The 26,288-nt window shown below is 41.4% G+C and overlaps 1 protein-coding gene across 1 annotated transcript; it reads left to right on the forward strand.

Annotated features, from left to right (window-relative positions):
• Nucleotides 1-252: 252 nt before the first annotated feature.
• Nucleotides 253-26,036, forward strand: LOC124265885 (integrator complex subunit 11-like). The gene is made up of 18 exons (XM_046700734.1): nucleotides 253-423; nucleotides 1,364-1,375; nucleotides 2,489-2,648; nucleotides 4,651-4,762; nucleotides 6,159-6,275; nucleotides 7,458-7,556; nucleotides 8,059-8,232; nucleotides 8,467-8,586; nucleotides 10,746-10,841; nucleotides 11,285-11,407; nucleotides 12,240-12,329; nucleotides 13,643-13,714; nucleotides 13,747-13,840; nucleotides 14,431-14,541; nucleotides 16,466-16,530; nucleotides 17,393-17,535; nucleotides 23,772-23,895; nucleotides 25,329-26,036. Exons 1-18 carry the CDS (start codon nucleotides 396-398, stop codon nucleotides 25,386-25,388), a joined length of 1,800 nt encoding a protein of 599 aa, XP_046556690.1. The 5' UTR covers nucleotides 253-395; the 3' UTR covers nucleotides 25,389-26,036.
• The last annotated feature ends 252 nt before the right edge of the window (nucleotides 26,037-26,288 follow it).

The following is a 26,288-nucleotide window of genomic DNA, read 5'->3' on the forward strand; positions in this document are numbered from 1 at the left end:
TCACGGAAGTAGACCATATTTATAGGCTATAGTTGCCTCTTATGACTAGTAATGAGACACTTGGAACATATTTCAGATCCCCTTAGACCCTGTGTCGGCGCGGTACCCAGTTTAGTCGCTTCTTTCGACACATGTCAGTTTTAGAATGATGATTACATACGCCCTGCAAAGTTGTTAACAGTACGCAACAAACAAATACTAACATTACGATATCGCCAAAGTTTAAAGTCCTTATTTCGTTTCAGCAGGAGTGCCAATTTTGAAAACCCAACATGTCTGCGCCCAGAAGCCGCGAGGTTGAAAAGTGTTTGTAAACACAAAGCAAACCAGTATCTGGATATTGGACATACTCACTGACTGTATTGTTGTCATAGAGTTGGGATCATTGGTTCATCATGGCTGAACTCCGGGTGACCCCACTAGGTATGATTTCACGGAAATTAGATGTTTTATAGAATGTAGAAATTGTGTAAAACTAAAACTGAGTCAGTCAATTTTTAGGTACTGAGGTAGTTATTTCTAGTTAACTCGGGAGCATATTTCTCACATGACCTCATCTAATATGATAAAGTGGACATTAAAGCATTGCAACTGAACACCTTTTAGAATCTAATGGCATCAAATATGCGTATGCAGACCATTATCTCACAATGCAATGTGCTTGAATGTGAGAAATGTTCATATCCTTTAATTTAATTTAACTTTAACCATGAGTTAAATATATTTTTTATTAATAAAATTAATGACGATTGTGCTGATAAAAAAAGATCATGTGTTATACAACATATATTATTGTTCAACTGCTTCATTCTAAATTACTGGTTGGTGCCTGCCTGGTGTTGTTATAATGTGAATGGGTACAACAAGGATTGGTCGGCTCGGAGTCAGTATAATGTGTCTGAGTGGGGTATTCATGTTTAACTGCGGCATGGTATCTCAGTGAGCTAGCAGTAGCACTAGTAAACCAGCTTGAGGCTAGTACAAGCAGCCACACATACACACATGCATGTCGTCACATGAGCGAAATATTCTTAAGTGCGACGTTAAACCCCATTTCACCTCACCTCTAAATTACTGTGATTTTATGGTGTATCATGCTTCCGTGCAGAGTAAACGAGAGCATGACTCCTGACCTACAATGCTTACATGAATATCACATTGAAACTATAATATGCATTAGTTTTTTCTTTAGAATGAACTTGCATGCCGAAATCTCCTTCAACCATTTGTTAACCACATTTATCATCACTTCATAGTAATCAAAATGAAAATTTCAGGTTTTTGTTACGTTTTTGTTTGTTTTCCATTCTATTTTTATATTTTATCATGATGCTTCTGATTTTTATGTTCTGTTTCTTTTCAGGGGCTGGCCAAGGTGAGGTTAAACTTCAGACTGGGAATTGCAATCCTGCCCCAGGATTATATACATGACAATGTATAATGATGTGCACCATGTACAAGTGGCTGCAATGAGTGGGTGTGGTTTGGGTCATCCACACTGATGAGACCCATGAAGATCTGGATTAGAGTTGATCTTCAGCAACCCATGCTTGCCGTATGTGGTGTCTAATGGGATTGGATGGTCAGCCTCAGTTGACAATGTCATTGTATCCCAGTTGATAGATCAATGCTGTTGATCACATGATTGTGTGGTCCAGATTTAATTATTTCCAGACTGCCAACATATAGCTGGAAACAAACAAACAAAACAAACAAACAAACACTCTGATGACATGAATTATGTTGGTGATGGGTTGCATGTGCCACCCACTGTACTGGTTAAAGGACCACGAGGCTCCATTGTAGTGTTAGAATAGGTGCCCTAAAGCCGTTCTTGATATAAAAGGCTACATAATGGATCTGGGTCAAACTCGATGATTTGTTTGATGGGATGCCCTGTTACCCTGACAGCATGAATTTTTGTGAACAATATTCATCACTGGATTGTCTGGTCCAGTCATGATTATTTACAGGTGGCTGCTTAGTCTCTGAATATATATAATTTGGATTGAAACAAATAATTCCTTTTAAATTGGAAAGGAGCCCCAGTGTGATGTGAGATTCACACTGAAACTGAGGAAATCTAGACTTGCTTCATGTAGAGCTTTAGCATTGCAGAAAGATTTGGGCAGACTGGAAAATAATGTGGTTCGGGGACTGTGAGACAGACTGGTTGGTGGTTGTATTGGTGGAGTATTGCTATGTGGAGTGCAAACTTACTAAAGCATTCAGCATTTCCACTTTGAACTTTTGAAACACTTTTTGATTGAACATTTAGTTAATGAGTTGAGAAACAGAGTTTGTAAATTAATTGAAGTCTTGTAAAGAAATCTTTTGTTATAATGACAAGATATTGTTAATGTTTATGTCAACATAATACCAGCATACTTGGCAAGTAGCTCTGAGTAAAATTGATATTAACTAAACTATTTACACTGTATAAAACATGTTCCTATTTTACTTGATACTGATAATTCCCACACCACAGATGTTGGTCGTAGCTGTATTCTGTTGACCATTGGAGGCAAGAACATTATGCTGGACTGTGGGATGCACATGGGCTACAACGACGAGAGGCGGTTCCCGGACTTCACTTACATCACTCGCACTGAGAAGCTGACAGAGCATCTCGACTGTGTCATTATCAGGTGAAGCTGCTCAGAGAGACAGAACATCTTGTGGACTTATGCATGGATCTGGTCTGTGATAAAGTGCATGGCTTTAGATATACTTTTAGCCATTGTTGAGATTTATATTGAGCTTCTCAGAGGCTGATATATGGCTTAAAGCTTGCTGCAAATATCAGTGAAACTTCCGGGAATTGGAATGACAAAATATGAAATTCCTGACTGAATCATCCTCCATTATCTCCAGGATCACTCTCCACAATACCCTGGATGCATCCACGGCTGATTTTATTACCTCCCTTGGCTGGCTTTTTATCCTTTCAGGAACCAATCACAACTGACTTTCGCATCTTAAATTATCTAACCCTTTAAACTTGGCAACACAATGGATGCAGAGGTACTCTGAAAGAGGTAGAAGGAGTTCTTTTATATATTTTTTGAAAGTTTCAGATCTGTCAGTTTGTCTGTATTATTTCCTCAAAAATCTGAGTGGCACTGTGAACAAACCTTCGCGACAGCTATCTTTGTTGACAGTGGCAAGCTCGGATGTAATGGCTGGTCAGCTGATTGGCTACTGTGAGAATGCGGAGCCAGCAATGGGAGGTAATATAATTATATATAATATAAGCCGTGGATGCATCCAGGGTATAGTGGAGAGTGATCGTAACGTATACCCTGGAGATTATCAAGGATGTGCCTGAATTGGCTTTGGTGGAAACTGAAATTTTGCTCCTTTACTCCTTTGACTTCGGAAGATGGAAATCTAGGACAGATAGTTTGAGACTGGATCCATGGTTAGTGTAGGTTTTTACCATCATGCTAGACCTGGCCCCGATTTCTCGAAACAAACTTAAGTCTGAGTTTTGACTTAAGTCTGAGTTTTTACTCAAATTTGAGAAAACACAGGAAAATGCATTTCCCAGAATAAACTGAAATCAATATTAAACTCAAACTTAGTAGACAATTTGAGTTTGGTGGATAGATTACTTAAGTTGTTTGGGCTCTTTTTTATTTAAAAAATGCAGTTGAGTTAAAAATTCAGCTGTTTGAAATTGTTAAACTCAGTTTGTAATTTGAGTAAAAACTTAAGTTTGTTTCGAGAAATCGGGGCCTGGACACTGTTTCACAAAGCTATCATAACGCTATGGCTGTCATACCTTCTACACTGTAACATAGACTTACGACAGTCGTAGGGCTATGATAGCTTTGTGAAATGGGGCCCTGGAGATACTGGGGATGGCAAATGGGCAGCCTATCTGGAACCCTTAGGTTGTCGTAGTACCTACTGAAGCTTCATTCATTTGTTTGTGTAGTCCAGATTTGAATGCTTACATCCTGATGTGATATAGCTGGAATATTACTGTTCAATAATATTCACGTACTCATTATCATGCTCATGAAGATCTGCATCAGTTTTCAGCAACCTATGCTTGTCATAAGAGGCGACTAACAGAATCATGTAGTCATTTTTCTGATTTAGTTGAAGCATGATTATCATGCCAATCATGGGATTTTCTGGTCCAGACTACATGATTGAGATCACTGTCAAATGGCTGGAATATCAATGAGCGCAGTATTAAACAAGAAACTAAAGCCTTCAGAATGGAGTGATTTTATTTTGGAACGGTGACATCATTCTCCAACAACTCATTGATATTTTAACATATTCCAACAACTCATTGATATTTTAACATATTTTCATGTTATTTGTTTGGTACTATGCAGTTATGTATGATGATGGTGACATTGAAACAGGTGCTGAGCCTGACACAGTAAATGAAAGCATATGTAGCAATATTGTCAGCTCAATGCATGCATTAAAAACTATTATACTACTGAAAATTTGTTTGGGTACATGTTTCATTTTGCAGTACTATATTGAGAGTAAAGTATCTCAGATTGTAAGTACATTGAATTTTCTACTCCAGATTCAATTATGTACAGGCCAGTGTCATGTAGTTAGCATTTTCTAAGTGTGATGTGAAACAATAACCAATTTTTAAAAATCAAACTTTCTAAACAGTCACTTCCACCTTGACCACTGTGGGGCACTGCCGTTCATGTCGGAGATGGTGGGGTACGACGGACCCATCTATATGACCCATCCAACAAAGGCCATCTGCCCAATACTACTGGTGAGTAAGGGAGAATCAAGAGTAGATATTGGGTAATTTCATAGAATTTATCAACAGCTCAAGTGATACTGACCCGTGAAGATCAGGTTAGAATTGGTCTTCAGCAACCCATGCTTGTCGTAAGAGGTGATGGTTGTGGTCAGGCTCGCTGGTTCAGACATGTCATCATATCTCAGTGACTGGACTGTCTGGGGACCATGGTTCCCTCTATGTTTGTTTATGTTCCCTGAGCCTGAAATATCAACCCATGGTCCCCAGGGACCAGTGAACAACGTATTTATCTTACTGAACACCTCAATGTTAAGTTTGAACTGTTTCAAGCATGGGTATTGAATCATATTAAGGAGTACCGGAGTTAGGCAATAGCCCACACAGTACTAACACGAAGTATCAAACAAATTCCCGCAGTTCGGCATTTTCAGTGGGTAACATAGAAAATGTTACTTGCTTGTAAGCAGGGTACATTACTTGGCTCTGTCAGTCAATCAGAAAAACGACATTTATGTGTGAGGTAAGATAAGATTATAGGCTGTCACCATACAGCTGGAATATTGCTGAGTGTGGTGTTAACACACAAACAAGGTTCGGCACACTGTCTCTTTCAGAACAAGATTTGTGAGAAAACAAGTAGTTTCTACATCATATTCAGTGGGTGTGTCAACCATGGGACGTGGAAGTTTTGTTTCTAAAAACATCAAGGATTTCATCTGGATGCTATCATTATAATGATAAGCATCGTTAGGTTGTACCACAATTTCATGTTAGGTCAATATTCGTAGAGCAAAATACAGTGAAACATTGCTTGATATGTTGAACATACAGTTGCCTTGAAGTAAAAGCTTAGTCCTCGCATATTTTTCAGTCATCATTTTGTAGTTATGTCGAACCTCAAAAACCTCAAATTATTTACATCGGTCCCTTTAACTTTGACATAATGGACTCTTTTTACAAAAATGTAGTCATGGTTGAATTTTGGTATGTTTCTTTTAAACAACTCCTACATTAGACATAAAATATAAATACGATCAGAAAGATGTCAATCATATGTAAAATGCTTTCTTTAAAAGCATCCAATATTTTAAATGTTTTCAGCAAGAAGATTCTGGTTGGGCTTTCATTACCTCAAGAAAATCTCAACTTAAGACCTTGAAGGGCAAGATTCACTAATTTGAAATGAATTCTCTAGAATGAACAAAATGTCTCTCTCTCATTTTGTTAGAGTCCTATCATTGTTAACTGAAATTCACCTTCCACCAATACTCCAAACAGTATGTGTTTTCTAGTTCACATGGTTAGTGCTGTAAAAAAATTTAACAATTTTACAATTTTCCTGCCACTGGTACTGATCATGAGTTATTAATCCAGAATAATGCCAGGAATATGTCTTGTCCTACAGGAGGACTTCCGCAAGATAGCCGTGGAGAGGAAGGGGGAGCAGAATTTCTTCACCTCAGACATGATCAAGTCCTGTATGAAGAAAGTTGTGGCTGTCAACCTACACCAGACAATCCAGGTGACAGTGACGGTGGTTTCCTTCTGGCAGAGGAGGATACAGCTCTTTTTTCTTTTTTTTTTGGGGTGGTGGTGGTGGGGTGGTTGTGGTTTGCACACTATTGAGAAGGTGGGGGGTGTTTGCACACTTCATTTTCACAAGCGTGTCAATAGTCATTCAATAAAATTTCAGGACAAAAGGGGGGGGGGGGGGTGTGCGCATCCCTGCACCCCCCATCTGGATCCACCTATGTCTGGCACTTGCATCTGGCACACATCACTGATTACAAGTGCCACAAAGGGAAGTTGTCTGACAGATGGACTGGTATTCATTAAGACAGTCAGGCATATTTTCATGTTAAAGGCATATTTGATTAATTATTAGATTTTCCTAAGATTAGGAGAGATACGTTGAGGAGTACTGGAACAATGTTACAATGCAAAGCATGCTAGTCATAAGAGACGAGTTCGGATTGGCTTACTTATGTAGTTAATGCTTGTTATCATATGTCATAATACTCGTCATCAGTAGGGTGGGGTATCCATATTAAACTGAAATTGTATCTCAGCACTAGTCCGGTCTATTAACCACACTCATGAACCTCTCCAGAGTTCCAGATAAGATTTAGCTCATGTGGGTACTGTACCCACTGTATTTTTTGGGAGTGGGTATTATGAATGTTGAGTGGGTATTTCATTTTCTGTCACCCACTGCTTTCAAATATGTGCGTATTTCAGTCATTTTACTCACCTAAGTATTATGTGACTGAATAAGTTTACTAAGCAGGTACGTTCTGCCTTATAACTATGTCATACCTAATCAAAACCAACTTAAATATAATGGAAATGATTTCATAAAAAATCACTGATCCTATACTGACAGTACAACACTTGTCCTATACTAACAGTACAACTTGATAGCAATCAATGTCTTTTTCATTACGCAAGCGATTTTAATAAATATATTCCGTACGCATTTGTTTTAAACTTTTATCTAACATTTTAAATGCGTAATTGGTACGCAACAATTATTTTTCAATGCGTAATTGGAAATTTTCTCTGCGTACTTTACCCAGATACGCAGCTTATCTGGGCCTCTGCCTCTCCATGTAAAAAAATGCTGAATGCAACTTTTACCTCACTTCACATTAGCATCATGATCAATGAACATGATTATGATGATGATCATCATGGTCTGTGGCAGGTGGATGATGAGCTGGAGATCAAGGCTTACTACGCAGGCCATGTGTTGGGAGCGGCCATGTTCCACATGAAGGTTGGACAACAGTCAGTAGTGTATACGGTACGTAAATCTCAAACTACTTGACAACTGATGTATAAATAAGATAACATGTTGCTTATTCTTTTCAGCATTCTGTATTTGAGCTGGCCAAGTGGTTAAGGTGTTTGCTTGCCTTTCCAAACCTGGCTTCATTTTAGTGTTTTAACCAGTTCTTAATATATTATAGCTCTAGTGTTGATAAACATGGAACTCAATCCATAATTATTGTGCTTCTCTATTTTTTAGCCCAGTATTGTATGTTCACAGGTGGTTAAGTCATCTGAGGCAATACAATTCTTTGCAGAGTTTCATTCTTTAGGTGTGCCAGGATCCTATGAAAATGGGTATGAATCCCAGAATCATCCTGATTAGGATCCTGGGTGTGTCAGGATCGAACCTGCTTACTCACACCATATTTTATAAATTGATTTTATGTTGTTTCATGATTTCGTTGACCCAAATTAGTCCCTCATTAATATTGGTTAGATTTCAAATTGACTGGCACTCTTCCACGTCCCTGCAGGGGGATTACAACATGACTCCTGACCGCCATCTTGGTGCAGCCTGGATTGACAAATGTCGTCCAGACCTGCTGATCTCTGAGTCAACATACGCCACCACTATACGAGATTCAAAACGATGCCGAGAACGAGACTTCTTGAAGAAAGTTCATGATTGTGTGGAGAAAGGAGGAAAGGTGAGGTCATTGACTTTAGACATTAACCAATGCTGGTTCACAAACAGTTTACCTGACAACTACTTTTATGTAGACCAACTAATGTAAACAGAAAAGTGTCAGAAAAATGTATCTTCTTGCTTCTGCAATACCATAAGAACATGAAATAAGGACCATCCCTTTTATTCATTGTCAGCTTTATATATAGAGGGTTCAATACTTTGTGTCCAGTAAAGCCAGTTTGATCTGCTACAGGTGCTGATCCCAGTGTTTGCCTTGGGGCGGGCCCAGGAACTGTGTATCCTGCTGGAGACCTACTGGGACCGCATGAACCTCAAGGCACCAATATTCTTCTCCCTCGGACTCACCGAGAAGGTGAGCTTCAGTACCTAGCTGCTCTTGCTGGTTGTTTTAATGAATTTAGATCATGCTGACTTTTTTTATGCATGTCATTGTATCCCTTTTGTGCACATTGATGCTCATGATGTCAGTCTTGGGATTGTGTCTGGTGTCTCGATTATTATCCCCCACCACGCGTTTAGCGCGAAGCGGTGGATATAGTATTATGCTCCGTCTGTACGTACGAATTGGAATATCTTAAGAACCGTTCACTAGATTCTTTTCATATTTGGTACCTGCGTTCATCACACTATAAGAAGGGTCCAAGTCAGGTTTGGTCACCTTGACCTTCATTTCAAGCTCACTTTCACGTTTTACCTGCATGTTAAGCTATCTCAAGAACCATTCACTGGAGTTTCTTCATATTTGACACCAAGCTTCGTCCAGGAAAGGCGCAGGGCCCAGTCGATTTTGGTGACCTTCACTTAAGTTTCAAGGTCACAGACACTTTGAAGATTTCAGCATGTTAAATTGCTTGTTAAGATAGTCAGCAAGATATCGCAAAAATATTCAGTGGATTTTCTTCATATTTGACACCAAGCTTCATCTAGGAAGGCCCAGGGCCCAGTCAATTTTGGTGATCTTCACATAATTTATAGGGTCACGTCGACACTATGAAGATTTCAGAATGTTAACTTGAATTGTCAGCAAGATATTTTAAGAACGGTTCACTGGATTTTCTTCATAGACTTTCAAGACCTCCCTTGAATGTTTTTCAATAAGCAATTTCTTTAGTACTAGTTTTGCATATTTCATACACTATGACATTCATGTCAAGGTCAAAGTCAGTCTTGAAAATATGTGTGTGTTTGAACAACTAAAGAGCAAGATATTGTTTTTGTTGACATTTAACTTCATCTTAAACTTTTATTACTTTATAAGTTTGATTTGATAATTTGCGGCGGGGGATTATGTCACCTTAGTGACAATGCTTGTTTACAGATAGCTGCCGTAGCTGGAAATTAGCTGAGTGTGGCGTTAAAAAACAAACAAAACAAATATAGGATGATGAATAAAGCTAGATAGTTGATGAGGTGATTTCCATGTGATTGTTGTATCAGTGACATAATCACTGAAAACACTTCAGTTGGCAATTGATACTATTTACTTACAGGACTGTCACATATGAGGGAATGATACTGCTACCCTAAAGGCCTACTACTACCTGTAACATTGATACTGTTTCCCTACAGGCTTACTAGTACTGTAACAATGATACTGTTTACCTACAGGCTTACTACTACTTGTAACCATGATACAGTTTCCCTAAATGTTTACTACTACCTGTGACATTGATATTGTTTACCTACAGGCTTACTACTACTGTAACAATGATACTGTTTTCCTACAGGCTTACTACTACTGTAACAATGATACTGTTTTCCTACAGGCTTACTACTACTTGTAACCATGATACAGTTTCCCTAAATGTTTACTACTACCTGTGACATTGATATTGTTTACCTACAGGCTTACTACTACTGTAACAATGATACTGTTTTCCTACAGGCTTACTACTACTTGTAACCATGATACAGTTTCCCTAAATGTTTACTACTACCTGTGACATTTACCTACAGGTTTACTACTACTGTAACATTGATATTGTTTACCTACAGGCTTACTACTACTGTAACAATGATACTGTTTTCCTACAGGCTTACGACTACTTGTAACCATGATACAGTTTCCCTAAATGTTTACTACTACCTGTGACATTGATATTGTTTACCTACAGGCTTACTACTACTGTAACAATGATACTGTTTTCCTACAGGCTTACTACTACTGTAACAATGATACTGTTTTCCTACAGGCTTACTACTACTTGTAACCATGATACAGTTTCCCTAAATGTTTACTACTACCTGTGACATTGATACTGTTTTCCTACAGGCAAACCACTACTTGTAACAATGATACTGTTTCCCTACAGGCTTTCTACTGCTTGTAACCATGATACAGCTTCCCTAAAGGTTTACTACTACTGTAACAATGATACTGTTTTCCTACAGGCTTACTACTACTTGTAACCATGATACAGTTTCCCTAAATGTTTACTACTACCTGTAACTTTGATACTGTTTTCCTACAGGCAAACCACTACTTTTAACAATGATACTGTTTCCCTACAGGCAAACCACTACTACAAGCTGTTCATCACATGGACCAGTCAGAAAATCAAAAAGACCTTTGTTCAAAGGAACATGTTCGAGTTCAAACACATAAAGGTAGTTGCTCAGAAACCCATGTGGATTTGGGGTAGAATTGATCCCTACCAACCAGTGCTGGTCATAAGATTTGACTAAATGGACTGAGACTCCTGTGACTTGTTTGATGGCGTTTAACCATACCTGTTCACAATATCAATCATCAGCTTGTCTATTTTTTTCGAGGCATGAATGATAAATATAGATATTATGCCAGCCTTTGTAAAGCACATTACATATTGTTTTCAATGTTAGTCAGTACTGTATTGAACATGTTGAGAAAGAGGGCATTGTATAGATGTCTGGAGCTTGAAAGTAGTTCCTCATTTTCAGGTTTATTGTATCATAATCCCAGGCATATTTGATTGGTTTCTTGCAGTGCTAACAGAAGCCTTTATAATAAAAAGAGCCATTTGAAACATACCTTCAGATTGTGTTAATGTTGTCCTTCCCATTACTTACAGCCATTTGACCGATCATACATCGAGAACCCGGGGCCGATGGTTGTGTTTGCCACACCGGGGATGCTTCACGCTGGTCTCTCGCTGCAGATCTTCAAGAAGTGGGCACCAAATGAAAACAATATGGTATGATTTTTCTGGGCGTAAACATAATTGTACGGTGAAGATTTGTTCACACAAGGACCACATCAGGAAGGTCAAAAATTTACAAGGTTTTAGTACGTTTTTAGCAATATTCAATCACAGAAAGGGACACCAGGATAGAATGCTGTTACAGTACTGATAAGGATTGTAAATGAAACATAGGTGAACATTCTTGTATGTTCATTAATGTTATTGATGTCAATGTGTTATCATCTTTGTATATTGTTATTCTATTGTGTGAATCACAACTGATGTTGTGTAAAATAATGTTTTACTGTTGTTTACTGTTGTGATCATAAAGATCAGCTGTTGTTTCCAAGGTAATCATGAAGCTCAACTGTTGTTTTTTTGGTGACCTTAAAGCTCAGCTGTTGTTTCCTTGGTGATCATTAGGCTAAGCTGTTGTTTCCTTGGTGATCATAAAGCTGAGCTGTTGTTTCCTACATGATCATAAAGCTGAGCTGTTGTTTCCTTGGTGATCATAAAGCTGAGCTGTTGTTTTCTTGATGATCATAAAGCTGAGCTGTTGTTTCCTTGGTGATCATAAAGCATTGATTTGTATTGTTTGCCAGGTGATCTTCAAGCTGTTTCCTAGTTGCTTCTTCAGGTGTGTTTCCTAGGTGCTCTTCAAGCAGTGTCTTGTTTCCCAAGTGATCCTCTTACTGATCCTCTGAAGACCTAGGGGATTTTGTCTGTGAGAATTTTACCCGTTAGATTCTGTTCTGAACTCAAAGAATTCAAAGTTTTTGTGTGTTTGTGGAACATTAGTCTGACTGCTGTTTCCCAGGTAAACATGAAGATGTCTGTTACACAGGTAATCATGCCAGGGTATTGTGTGGCGGGGACTGTTGGACATAAAATCCTCAACGGAGTTCGGAGGTTAGAGATGGAAAACAAACAGATGGTAGGTTATAACACAAGTTAGATATGTTGTTACACATCTGTCACTGAGCTAACGCTTGGTTCATGTCACTGTAGCCTAAAAGCATGGATAATTGTTTGTAATGTCTCACAGGCAGATCCGGAGGTGGGGTGCAGGGGTGTGCACACACCCCTTTTGTCCTGAAAGTTTATTAAATGACCATTGAAACTCTCGTGGAAATGAAGTGTGCTCCCCACCTTTCTCCAAAAGCTTTATGCGCCCCTGTGCCTTGTTTGATTCAGACTAATGTGTTATATTGCTCTAATATTGTTGAGTGTGGCATTAAGCAAGACGCAAGCAGACAAACTCACCAGTCTTGCTGTGGACCACAAGTTCACATTGGCCAGACTGCAGTGTACTGTAACTATAGTCAAGACAAGATCACAAAGTTAAACACGTTCGCTATCTCCTTGGGCAAGTATCTTTAAAATAGTGTCTGCTCACCCAGCAGGGAATGGGTACCAAGTCGGATGAGATGGTAACCTCCTAGTACCTGTCAGGCATTGCTACTGCTACTATGTTACTGAATACAAAAAGGGAGTCTGTAAATTATTCTCAAACGATACTACTACTACTACTACTGCTACTACTACTACTACTACATGTACTACTACTACTCCTACTCCTACAGTGTTTCTGCTGGGTTTTCTAACAGGTCACAAAATATGATAGTTCCGTTGTCCCACTTGTATCGGAGCCATTTAAATTCAGATATCCAGTCTGAATTAAATTTCCGTAATTTACTAGGCTTTAGTTTTGATGTCTGATTGCAACTTGAACTTGAACTTATTTGGCCCCTTACTAGTGTTGTTGGTTTCGTCATCCTCAATAGCCGAAACCTTACGTTTACCATACAAACTTGGAGAGCGTCGTCTGCCTTCCGCTTGCCATTTTGACAAATACATGGTATATAAACAATCGGATAACATCCTTATGACTGCCAAACTGACCAATCCAATTGCGCATAGCATAATGGATTTGGAAGGAAACCTCATCTCACACGAAAATCGTAAGTGGATGATTCTATTATTAGAGGATTACTTCAGCAATTTTATTTCAATTTCGGTAACCTTTTAAGCAGGACAAAAAATAAATTTGGTACTTTACCGGACATGGTGACTGATAGCCTCAAAAATCGTTCCTGGGCAGCCAAAATACTGGAGAACTGAAAAACACTACTTCTGCTGCTGCTACTACTACTACTACTACTACTACTACTACTACTACTACTACTACTACTATAAAAAGCATTATTGAGATCACTTGTGTAAAAATATGTACTTGTTTCTGCACAGTTGGATGTCCGGATGTCAGTGCAGTACATGTCGTTCAGCGCCCACGCCGATGCTAAAGGCATCATGCTCTCAGTGTGAGCTGATCTCTCAGTGGAGTTTCTGAGAAGCCCAGGCAGGAATTTGGTATGTTAATGCTTGTTCATGGAGAAGCTGCCAAGATGGAGTTTCTGAATGAAATGAAAATCAGGCAGGAATTTGGAATATTGTAAAAGCGCGTACATCATCAGTTACCATTATAATCAATAAACAGATACAACTTGCTTGCTGGTCAGTCTGTATATATATTGTGACATGTTTGATTTGTGGTCACGCAATTACTACTTCAGGGAGTGGGGTAGCCTAGTGGTTCTGCTGCTGCTTGTCACACCAAAGACCGGGTTTGATTCCCCACATGGGTATACAATGATTGAGGCCCATTTCTGATGTCCCCCATGCTGATATTGCTGGAATATTGCTGAAAGCTGCATAAAACTAAACTCACTCACTGACTGCCACTTCCTGATTGACTCAAAATTTTAAAACTTTAAGTTATGACATTCTGAATCAATAGACATGATTGTAACTTGAACATAAAAATATTAAACTTTAACCTGTTTACCAATATAGATGGTTAACATCTTCAGAACTCCACCAATTGGGTTTTTGTCTCTAATTTTATACTGACATTTCTTGAAGTAACTGGAATGTTTTCTAAAGAGTCCATCCCATCTCACTCTCTCACTTATGTTTATATGTCACAATGAACATGGCGTCACATTGTGGTCACTGTCACAGTATGTTTGTTGCAGACATCGACTGTTTCAACCCAGCCAATGGGGAGACAGTGAACATAGTGACGCAACACAACATTCCAGTAGACATCTCACTCAACCTGCTGAAGAGAGAAGCCACATTCACAGGTAATCAGCAGATATATCTAAACATTGCTTATCACCCCTTGGGGTACTGTGGGTTAGAGCTGTTCCCTAGCAACCAAGGTAATAAGCAGATATATCTAAACATCGCTTATCACCCCTTGGGGTACTGTGGGTTAGAGCTGTTCCCTAGCAACCAAGGTAATCAGCAGATATATCTAAACATTGTTCATCACCCCTAGGGGTACTGTGGGTTAGAGCTGTTCCCTAGCAACCAAGGTAATCAGCAGATATATCTAAACATTGCTTATCACCCCTAGGGGTACTGTGGGTTAGAGCTGTTCCCTAGCAACCAAGGTAATCAGCAGATATATCTAAACATTGCTCATCACCCCATGGGGTACTGTTGGTTAGAGCTGTTCCCTAGCAACCAAGGTAATCAGCAGATATATCTAAACATTGCTCATCACCCCATGGGGTACTGTTGGTTAGAGCTGTTCCCTAGCAACCAAGGTAATCAGCAGATATATCTAAACATTGCTCATCACCCCATGGGGTACTGTTGGTTAGAGCTGTTCCCTAGCAACCAAGGTAATCAGCAGATATATCTAAACATTGCTCATCACCCCATGGGGTACTGTTGGTTAGAGCTGTTCCCTAGCAACCAAGGTAATCAGCAGATATATCTAACATTGTTAATCACCCTGTGGGCAGTAGAGTTGCCGAGTGGTAACCTCACGCCGAAGACCTGGGTTTGATTCCCCACATGGTCACTATAATTTGTATTTCTCTCTCGAGGGTAATACGGTCTGATGTACGTATTACTTGAGCGTAATACCCGAGGGAGAAGGGTACAACGTATTTATCTTACCACCATGTTAAATGTACAAAATATCATTTAATTTTATTTTGAATATTGCTACCGACTATATGACATGTAAACAAAATGGCATCTGCCTCTCGAATGGATTTTTAAAATCAGTAAAACATATTCTGACAATCTTAAAACTGCTTTTAAACTGGTTAATTATGTTTAAGTTAAGTATGCAAATGATTCAATGTATAAAATAGTTTAAATAAAGCTGCAAAAGTCGGTAAAATAAATGTGTACGTAGTGAACCCAAAAACCTGCTAATCGAACTGGTTTCGAACTCCGGGCACTGCATGCATCATATTATGACGTCATATGATTGTTAGAGACACACTGCTGCTTCTCGACGGAGAGTTTGGCGGTTTCCGTGGCAGCGGGTAATATTTTTTCCAGTTGTCACCCTCCTGGGAGAGGTGACAAGAAAACTTGTTAAAGCGTCATTGACCAATGAAATTAAGGTATTTTACATGAAGGTAAGACAAAATATGTAAAGCCCATTTCTGGTATCCCCTGTGGTGAAATTGCTGGAGTATTGCTAAAAGTGGCATAGAACTAAAGTCACTCACTCATCACCCTTGGAGGTACTTTGGATTAGAACTATTCCCTAGCAACATGCACTGGTCGTAATAGGAGATCAAATATGGTGGTCAGGCCTGGTGATGGTACTATGGTGGCATAGATTCATGTTCATGATGTCAGTCACTGGGTTGTCTGTACCAAACTTGATTATATACAGATACAGCTAGATTATTCCAGAATATGTTACAATGACATTTTGTACATAAAAATACAATGAATCATTAGAAAATAGTGTCCAACAGACATAATAGGTCAAGATCTTCCAATGTCTTTTTCTCTTGTGCAATTTAGATATGAAGAAGACTTTATTCTGTATAATGGCAACAGGCCTAAGTACAATATGCTTGCATAAAATATATATAATATATAAAATATATCCATGCGTAATTTCACACATATATATAAAATATATTCACAACATGTATTTATAAAATATATACATGTAAATTTAACATTTATACTTCTTATGAACATTATATTGATGAAACTGTGTTGTTCATCTGACAATGTCTCTTCCAGGTCCTGACCCCCCTGATCCGAAACAGCCCCGTACCCTGCATGGAGCTTTGATGATGAAAGGCAATGTATGTCATGCAGCTTTATGTGATCATCAAATATCATGTGTGTTGTGCGGAGCCTGTGGTTTGACCATCTGGCTGCATCATAGCAAACATGTTGAAACATGGTACTTGTTGTTGCCCTGCCTGATGCTTGTCATTTGTTGGTTAAAACAAGGACTAACAGGCTTAGATTCAGTATTTTGTGTCTGAGTGATGTGACTGTATTCAAGAACCTTTTCATGGTATTTTTCCATTGTTATGAAAGTTTGGTATAAGAGGTGGTGGTTGTGATATGAAACCTCTCATTATCCTATGAAAATGATTGTTTTTAAACCCACATACACATATAAACCCCAGGTACCTGGTGTTGCATGGCCCAAATCCAGTAGCTGTCATGTCCCCAATGTAACATCTGTGATGACATGGCCCTACCAAGCACCCACCATTACATGACCTCCACCTGCTGTTACATGGCCCAAACTAGGCACCTGCTGTTACATGGCCCAAACTAGGCACCTGCTGTTACATGGCCCAAACTAGGCACCTGCTGTTACATGGCCCAAACTAGGCACCTGCTGTTACATGGCCCAAACTAGGCACCTGCTGTTACATGGCCCAAACTAGGCACCTGCTGTTACATGGCTCAAACCCAGTAGATGTCATGTCCCCAACCTAACATCTGTGATGACATGGCCCCTACCAAGCACCCATAATTACATGACCCAAACCCAGTAGCTGTGATGACATGGCCCCAACCAAGCACCTGTTATTGTGTGACTCTAGCTAAACATCTATTATGACATAGCCCAGTCAGGGAGGTGTGACATCATGAACTTTACCAAGCACCTGCTCAGACTCATTCCCCCATGAACACCTGGTGTTTCAGAAGCTGCAGCTGGTGGAGCCAGCACAGGCATTCCGAGAGCTGGGTCTGGAGGAACATCAACTTCGATTCACATGCACTGTATCTGTTGATGAGCCAGGGACCATCATGCAGACTGTGGACAAGATTTATAATCTCTTGAAGAGGTAGGCGGAGGGATTAATTGGTTGTGGACTCTGATCTGAGTTGCCTTGAACGGTGTCAGTGGTCAACATGTAAACTTGCTGGTCACTGAATGACAACCTCTGCCAGTTTCCTTAATGCCAGTAGCCCTTAGATGCAGATGCTACGTCACTAGTTCATACACAAACATTTCATAAAAATGTCAAACGAAGGAATGACATTTATGTGAATTGGCATGTGCAGATTGTGTTATGAGTTTACATTTTAAAGGCCTAAATGTTCTAAGCACTGATACTTGGTTTTTTAACGTTTATGATGATCACAAATGCGTTTTGAAGAGTGTATCTGATTAATTTTATTATCACCTTCCACCCAATTACAGAGGAATTGAAATTTGTTCCAAATATTATCATTTTTCATTATCCTGACTCATGCTTATTTGCTTGTCTCCTTCCTCTTGCGAATGTTAGTGGAACACTTGTATCTCCTATTGAAGCTCCCTTCAATAAAAACAGACGTAAAATCACTACCCACCAAGAGTTATCTGTTGAGCCGTTTTGGCAGGAAACTGTGGCGCCACCGTTCCCACATGCTTCACTCTCTCTTTCTTCGCCCTAGCGAGTGGTTGGGAGTGCACCTGGGTCTCCTATACGGCACTATATCCTTTTATTAATTAGTTATTACACTTTATTTTACCTTTTTTAGAGGTTTAGCTAGTATCTTACAACAATATGGGTTGAAATTAATTCGTATTCTGCAGTGTTTATTCACGGTTTGTCCGTGTTTGTTCAGTTGTTTATGTTTCATGAAATCCTGTTTTCGTTGTAGATTTAGATTCTCTGCTGCTGACCCGCATCAACTGTGCCCTAGCTGCACTACACCATGTACTTCCAGCTTGCGCTGCATTTATTGTCAGCAATTAACCAATTTTGCATTTAATTAATACCTTCTTTGCGTATTTAGACGTGCTGCAAGACGGCTTTGTCACGTCATGGATAAGCCGGCTGAGTTCCTCACGGGTCAACTGATGTCAGACAACCCTCTTCCTTCAAGTGATGCGCCGGAGACGTCCCCGGGGGACGGGCGTGGGACGTTGTCCGCCACCTCCAAGAAGAGGGCTGCAGCTCCGGACATCCCGTCATCGCAGACTCAGAAGAAGAAGCCATCCTCTACGCAGAGAAGGCTTCACACCCCTAAGACAACGACCAACTCTACGGGGATATCTGCGCAGACTACAAGAACTTTCTCGTCTGATATTCCGATGACAGAAAGAGGACTCTACGACGAGCTGCCGCTCATCATCCCTGAGATACATCACCGCAAGAAGAGGGCCTCAGCAACAGTGACATCAGCGCAGTTGTCTACGCAGTCAGAGGTATCTACACTGACGTCAGATGAGCAATCCCTGGACCATATCGCTACCAACGCAGAGAGGGCAGCTCATCTCTCACCGCAGACGTTCAACCCGGGGGACTTCATGCAGCAGTTCTAACAGCAGATCATGGAGATGATGGAGAACAACCATCCCGCAGAGAGGACCCGGACCTTTGCGAAGGTTCCAACGCAGACGATGCTTCAGAGAGGCCCTCCAGCAACTTGAGGACCGGGAATAGATCTACGCTTCAAGACGTCAACCAGCCTGCACGAGGCACTCGCGAAGGACGACACGTCTATCCCCAGATGCCGAATCAGATGATCAGCATTCGCGAAGGACAACACGTCTATCCCCCAGATGCCGAATCAGATGATCAGCAGTCGCGAAGGCACTCGCGAAGGACTTCGGACACAGTTTCAAAGACATCTTCAACATCGCATAGATCGTTGAGAGATTCACCGAGGCAATCGCGAACCAAGAGACGCTCACCTCCGCCACGCAGGTCACCTTACAGACACAGTTCACCGGGCTTCTCTCCACGCCGATCTCCGCGCAGGTCTCCACGAAGGTTTTCACGCAGGTCTCCACGCAGATCCCAAGCGAAGGACGATCAACGATCACAGCGGCGCTCAGCTCTACAGGACGTTAAAGAGGCCATCTACAACGCAGAGACGTCGCAGTACTTCAACACTCAACTGAACGCTACATGACACTCAACTGAGGGCATTCTACATGGCCATCAGCAACCTGCACTTAGATTCTCAACAGAACGCTACATGTCGTCAGCAACCTGCGCGCAAGACGTCGCAATAGAGACCGTTAACAGATGATTAGCCTAATAAAGGACCTTCACGCCGACTACCTACCTCAAGGGCATCAACAACGCCTCGCAGATCATCACGGGAATCCCCACTTAGGAATACATTGCCAGGAAGGCAATCCCGGACTACAAGACGATCACCTACACACAGGGCGCCATACAGACGCACCACGCAGACCGCCATGCAGATCGCTACGCAGATCTCCAAGGATATTCAATCAGGACACGATGGCGGACTGGACCTAGCATCACCCTAGAAGAGAAAGATCTTCGTCGGCACAAAGACTGAGGGACATGTAACGAAGTTCAAGAGGGGTACTCTTGTCCGGATTCATCAACGGCACGGACCTTCAGACTGAATCCACGACGGGATTCTCATAGATTGATATATCTACATCAGAAGACTCCAGGCCATATAGAGATCTTCACTTCAGTACAGATCTGCAGATATTCACACGGGCGTGGTTCAGCAGCAGCCTTGCTAAGGCTAGGAAACTACAAAATCGTCAACGACTCCCTGGGTAGAAATTACAACAAAGTTCAGCATCAGCTCTACAATAACGACGCTTCATTGAGATCGATGTATCCAGTCTACAATAGCAGCACTGAGGGCGTGAAGATTTCAGCTGATCATCTGTATAAAGGGCGACTGCATTATCTTCAGGACTGAAGTACCAGTCACAGCAGCCAGGAAAACAGCCTACCTACATCGGTATTACGCGGCGAAATATTTCACAAGATTTTTACCATTCAACCCTCGATACACGTGGTCACTCGTGCAACTCCGGAAGGCTACGGACAAGACCGAGTGGTGATAAGATATCAACGGCAGCACTAGATTCTACAAGGACCTTTTTCCTGCTACACCGGTGACGTCACATCGCGGCAAGTCAAAGGAATCAAAATGCTTTATTTTGATTGGACCATGAGAGACAACGCCCTGCGCAGAGGTCGGACATAGTTCACATGTCAGGAAATGGGTTACAAGTGACAACAACCTGTCAACGAGAAAGGAAGGCATCTATTACAGTCCAGTTAGACGGGACCTACGTGATTTGGCTGCCTTCACAGGGTTAGATACTTTCCCTGTCAACATTGAAGACAATTCATCAGACGAATTACAGCAACATACGTTGGACGGACTTTGGGCGACGGCAGCCAGACTACTTTGTATCGACTTCACAACAAGCACTACTCTCTCCGTTATTACTACGAAGTGGCAGAGTCTGTTGGGTCTTCTCAAGTCAGCACAGGACATGACACGCAGAGGGAGTCTACAACTACGCCTACTACAGGTCTTCGTGAATGTACAACTATACAATCCGGACCCCTTCGGACTCCCGGATGGACTAAAACCATATCTAATATGGTGGACTCAGAGATCGGATGGTCGCAGACGCACCTATTTTAACAGAACCGGAGGGCAAGACGCATCTCTATGTGGACGCATCTCTCCAAGGTTGGGGAGCACACCTCAACAACGAAGTGTCAGCTGGGATATGGACCATAGAAGAGAAAGATCTGCACATCAGCATGCTGGGAATGAAAGCAGTGATCAACACCATACTCTACTGGACCAGCATTTTGAAGAATGCTCATCCGACGGTATATACAGTCAACTCCACAGTGGCGTTCTACATACACAGAAGGATCAACAACGTCGGCGAACCTTTTGGACCTCTGCTTTCAACTGGCCAGCATAACAGACAACCTGAACATCCACATAAGAGTATGCCACATTCCAGGAGCCAAGAATGTGATAGCCAAGAATGGGCTCAGTTATCGCCATAAGGACGAGTGCAACTGACAAAAGTACCAGAGTTACTGTGCTTACTACGCCCTTATAAATTGGAGGACCAACAACAGAGATTTAAAGCTCAGGCATGGGACCTCAACGTAGTTCTACGACATCTCACCAGTGACATCTACAAACCATTAGAGAGGACATCCTTCGAGTTCTTGACGTAGACGACGCTGTTCCTGATCACCTTAGCAACAGCAGCAAGGATGTCGGAAATAAATGCTCTGGCCTTCGAGAAAACACGATTTGATGGAGATCAAAACATCGTGCATATGGGACTGAGATGGGACTTCATAGCAAAGAATCAACTGCTAGGTCATCCAGACAGACAGTTCCACGTCCCAACACTATCATCAGTCCTTGGACCACAGGATATGCAGGACCTATCCTTGTGCCCAGTGAGAGCATTGCAAGTCTACCGATAAGATCCAGGTCCAGGAGGCGGACATTCAAGCGTCTCTTCGTCCCGATATCGACAGCGACACAGACGGAGGTCTTCCACACTAAGATACCAGTCTGGATCAGAACTGTCATACTACTGGCCTACAAAGCAGCAGGACTTGATCCTCCAAGAGCCTCCAACCCACATGAAGTTAGAGCTCTGGCGTCAACACTCACTCTACATGGGAATTGCTCTATCAGGACGATAATGTAGGGCTGCTTCTGGAAATGGGACATGATGTTTGCCAACCACTACCCGAGGGACATCGCCACCGAGGACGTCTCTGGCATTCACCATTTCGGCCCGTTTGTTGTAGCACAACAATTGACAGTCCCATAAAGGCGCTGAGACGGAGTCTCACCCTTTTTTATCACATGACTTGCAAAAGCCTACACTCAGGAGAGTTCAGCTTTAGAGTCTATATGCACGTCTCGGACAGACTAGCATAAGTGATATGACCCAGTACTTGTAAGGACATACTCGTACAGGAAAGGGTCGCTTCTCCACTTTATGCTCGCATCAAGAGATGGAGTTGCAAAATCCACATAAAATGTTAACAGAAGCAAGGACCAGAAGTTAACAATTGTGGTCCCTCCATCAGAGAAGCTGAAAGTGAAGGGTTACAGCAGCAGCAGAGCCTGGCAGTAAAAGAAGTACTACCAGGAAGTTCTCTTTTCGGGCCGTTGGTTGTAGCACAACAGTTGACAGTCCCTTAAAGGCGTTCAGACGAAAAGTCTCGCCCTTTTATCACATGACTTGGAAATAGCCTACTCTCTGGAGAGTTCTGCTTCAAGTGTAAATGCACGTCTAAGGACAAGCATAAGTGATCGGACCCAGTACTTGTAAGAATACTCGTACAGGAAAGGGTCGCTTCTCCACTTGGTGCTTGCATCAAGAGATGGAGTAGCAAAATCCACATAAAATGTTAACAGCAGAAAGGACCAAACTGGAAGCTGGAAGTACAGGGTCGCAGCAGTAACAGAAACTAGCTGTAAAATAGAAGTGCCAGCAAGAAGTTCCCGTAGGGGGGTATATATGACGTAAATCACTACATGAAATCCAGAAGTAGCTTAACCCACCACCAAATCCGTCGGATTCTACAAGCAAATAAGCATGAGTCAGGATAAGGAAAAATATGTAATTTTCTGAATAAAGTTGATATTTTATACTTATCCTGACTCATGAGGTCAGCCCTCCCAACCTCCCCTCTAGACACTTTGGATTTCCCTGCAAATTTAAGTGTCGGGCTCATAATCAGGAGAGAGTGAAGCATGTGGGAACGGTGGCGCCACAGTTTCCCACCTAACGGCTCAACAGATAACTCTTGGTGGGTAGTGATTTTACGTCTGTTTTTATTGAAGGGAGCTTCAATAGGAGATACAAGTGTTCCACTAACATTCGCAAGAGGAATGGGCAAGCAAATAAGCATGAGTCAGGATAAGTATAAAATATCAATTTTATTCAGAAAATTACATTTTTCTTGGTTTGCTTGTTTGTGTGTCTGTTTGCTGTTAAATGACACAGTCAACAATGTTTCACCCAGATCACTAAGTCAGTGATTGGTATAAAGAGCATAAATGAGCATGCTTAGGATATGATGACATGTGTCAACCACTTCTGTGATCCTGTTGGCCACTATTTATGGCATGCATGGGTTGCTGGAGACTGATTCTAAGCTGCAACTTTACAGGGGCTTAGTTCTGAGCACATGGTTTTAGGGTTTATGTTTCATCCCACATTAAGCTGACATTACTAGACATGAAGTGACATTAAACCATGTTCTCTATTCTTGTGTACATCGTTGATATGTTGGTGTTGCAGTGATCTGAAGGACTCTTCCATTCAATACTCCAGCGATGGCTCCATCACCATCCAGGACTCTGTGCTCATCAAGGTTTCGGGGGATGAGGAGACAAAGGACATGCTGGTGTCTTGGTCACATCAGGTAAACACACTTGGGTGTCCTGTCATACTGGGTGAACGCACTTGGGTGTCCTGTCATACTGTGCCAGTCTTCTCACTATCATCTTCATCAGATTGGTAAACTAAGACGATATCTTTCAGATGAAACCGCCAAAACTCTCACTCAAGCAACAGTCGTATCTCGCCTTGACTATGCCAATTCACTTTTGTTTGGGATAACAGCTTCCCTGGTTCATCGACTCCAGGTTATACAAAACACAGCCGCCAGGATAATAACTCGTTGTCCTCGAAGAGACCACATCACCCCCAGGTTAAGAGAACTGCATTGGCTACCCGTTGCCAGACGCATAAAATTCAAGGTGCTTACCATTATCTACAAGTGCCTGAAGACCAACACTGCTCCATCTTACTTGTCATCTCTTCTTAACAACCATAGACCAACAAGAACCCTTAGATCACAAGATAAAGATCTGCTTATCACCAGACCATCCAGGACCAAATACGGGGACCGCTGCTTTGAATGTGCAGCTCCCATGCTATGGAACAATCTCCCTATGTCGCTAAAATCCGCCCCAAGTCTACAAACTTTTCGAAAACATTTAAAGACACATCTATTTGAAATGAAATAGACTGAACTGCACAAGCGCCTATGAGCAGCCTAGCTGGAACTCGGCGCTATAGAAGTAGATTATTATTATTATTATTTACTGGGTAAACACACTTGGGTGTCCTGTCATACTGGGTAAGAAAGTTGGGTGTCCTGTCGTACTTGATAAACACACTTGGGTGTCCTGTCATACTGGGTAAACACACTTGGGTGTCCTGTCATACTGGGTAAGACAGTTGGGTGTCCTGTCATACTGGGTAAACATAGTTGGGTGTCCTGTCATACTGGGTAAACACACTTGAGTGTCCTGTCATAAAGGGTAAACACCTTTGGGTGTCCTGTCATACTGTGTAAACATAGTTGGGTGTCCTGTCATACTGGGTGTCCTGTCATACTAAACACATTTGGGTGTCCTGTCATACTGGGTAAACACATTTGGGTGTCCTGTCATACTGGGTAAACACATTTGGGTGTCCTGTCATACTGGGTAAACATAGTTGGGTGTCCTGTCATACTGGGTAAACACATTTGGGTGTCCTGTCATACTGGGTAAACACATTTGGGTGTCCTGTCATACTGGGTAAACACATTTGGGTGTCCTGTCATACTGGGTAAACACCTTTGGGTGTCCTGTCATACTGGGTAAACACATTTGGGTGTCCTGTCATACTGGGTAAACACATTTGGGTGTCCTGTCATACTGGGTAAACACATTTGGGTGTCCTGTCATACTGGCTGTATATTTTGGGGACATTCTTTTGTTATCCCTAACTTATTTTGTTGAGTATGTAGCTGTCAAACCATGAGCTGCGTATCTACATGTAAATAATGTACTCTTTGTTTTACAGGATGAAGAATTGGGGAGTTACTTACTACAGACACTACGTACAACATTTGTGGCATCATGAAACAAGGGGGATAACTCTTGTGGTTCGAGTTGTAAGAGCCACCTGGACAAGCTGGGAGGAGACAGCTGGAATAAATATGCTGGTGCTCTCATGCAGCATAGTTGTCAATGGTTCACCAGGATAATCAAGAAGACTTTGAAGATTGCAATCTTCAGGACGGTTATTCCATGACAACAAGGTGCTGTTTGTAATGAGAAGTCTCCAGGAAAGACGTGTTCCTCAATACCATGTTGCTGCTTGTTTCTGGGCCCTGTAGGAGGTTTTATGAGTGCTTCAAGAAAACCTGAATTTTGCACCCAGAACTCATGACTCTTTGACTGCTGTGGTTGTTTTTTGATTTAACACAGCTTCCTATTGGTGGAATGATACGGTTTGTCAAAAACTGGGATTAAAATATTTTGTCTCCATCAAAACGCTTGGAACCTTTCTGAAGGTAAAATGGTTGGACCAAGGGGAACAATCCAAAACAGGAAGCAGAAATTTATTCACTAAGATCACTCTTAGTGATGTCTAGCATTGCTTAGCATATTTTGTGAACAAAAGCTTGTTTCATATGTTTCTGTGAATTGAAAATATATCATATATTTTTTAATTGGAGAAAAATCACAGCCATCCTGTACAGTATCAAAAATAAACCTTTGTGTTTCATATGTTGGCCTTTGTCTTTTGCCTGTTCTGTGTTGGGTTCTGATTCTCTACATGCAGTGCTATTCTGTCAAGCAGCCTTTTCAAGGACTGACTGACTGACTGAGTATGGTTTTACGCCGCTTTTAGCAATATTCGAGCAACATCACGGCGGGGAACACCAGAAATGGGCTCACACATTGTACCCATGTGGGGATTCGAACCCGGGTCTTCGGTGTGATGAGCCAACGCTTTAACCACTAGGCTACCCCACCG

Source organism: Haliotis rubra, unplaced genomic scaffold (genome assembly GCF_003918875.1).
Source record: "Haliotis rubra isolate DU_JTF1 unplaced genomic scaffold, ASM391887v1 Scf122, whole genome shotgun sequence".
In the NCBI taxonomy this organism is placed as follows: domain Eukaryota; kingdom Metazoa; phylum Mollusca; class Gastropoda; order Lepetellida; family Haliotidae; genus Haliotis; species Haliotis rubra.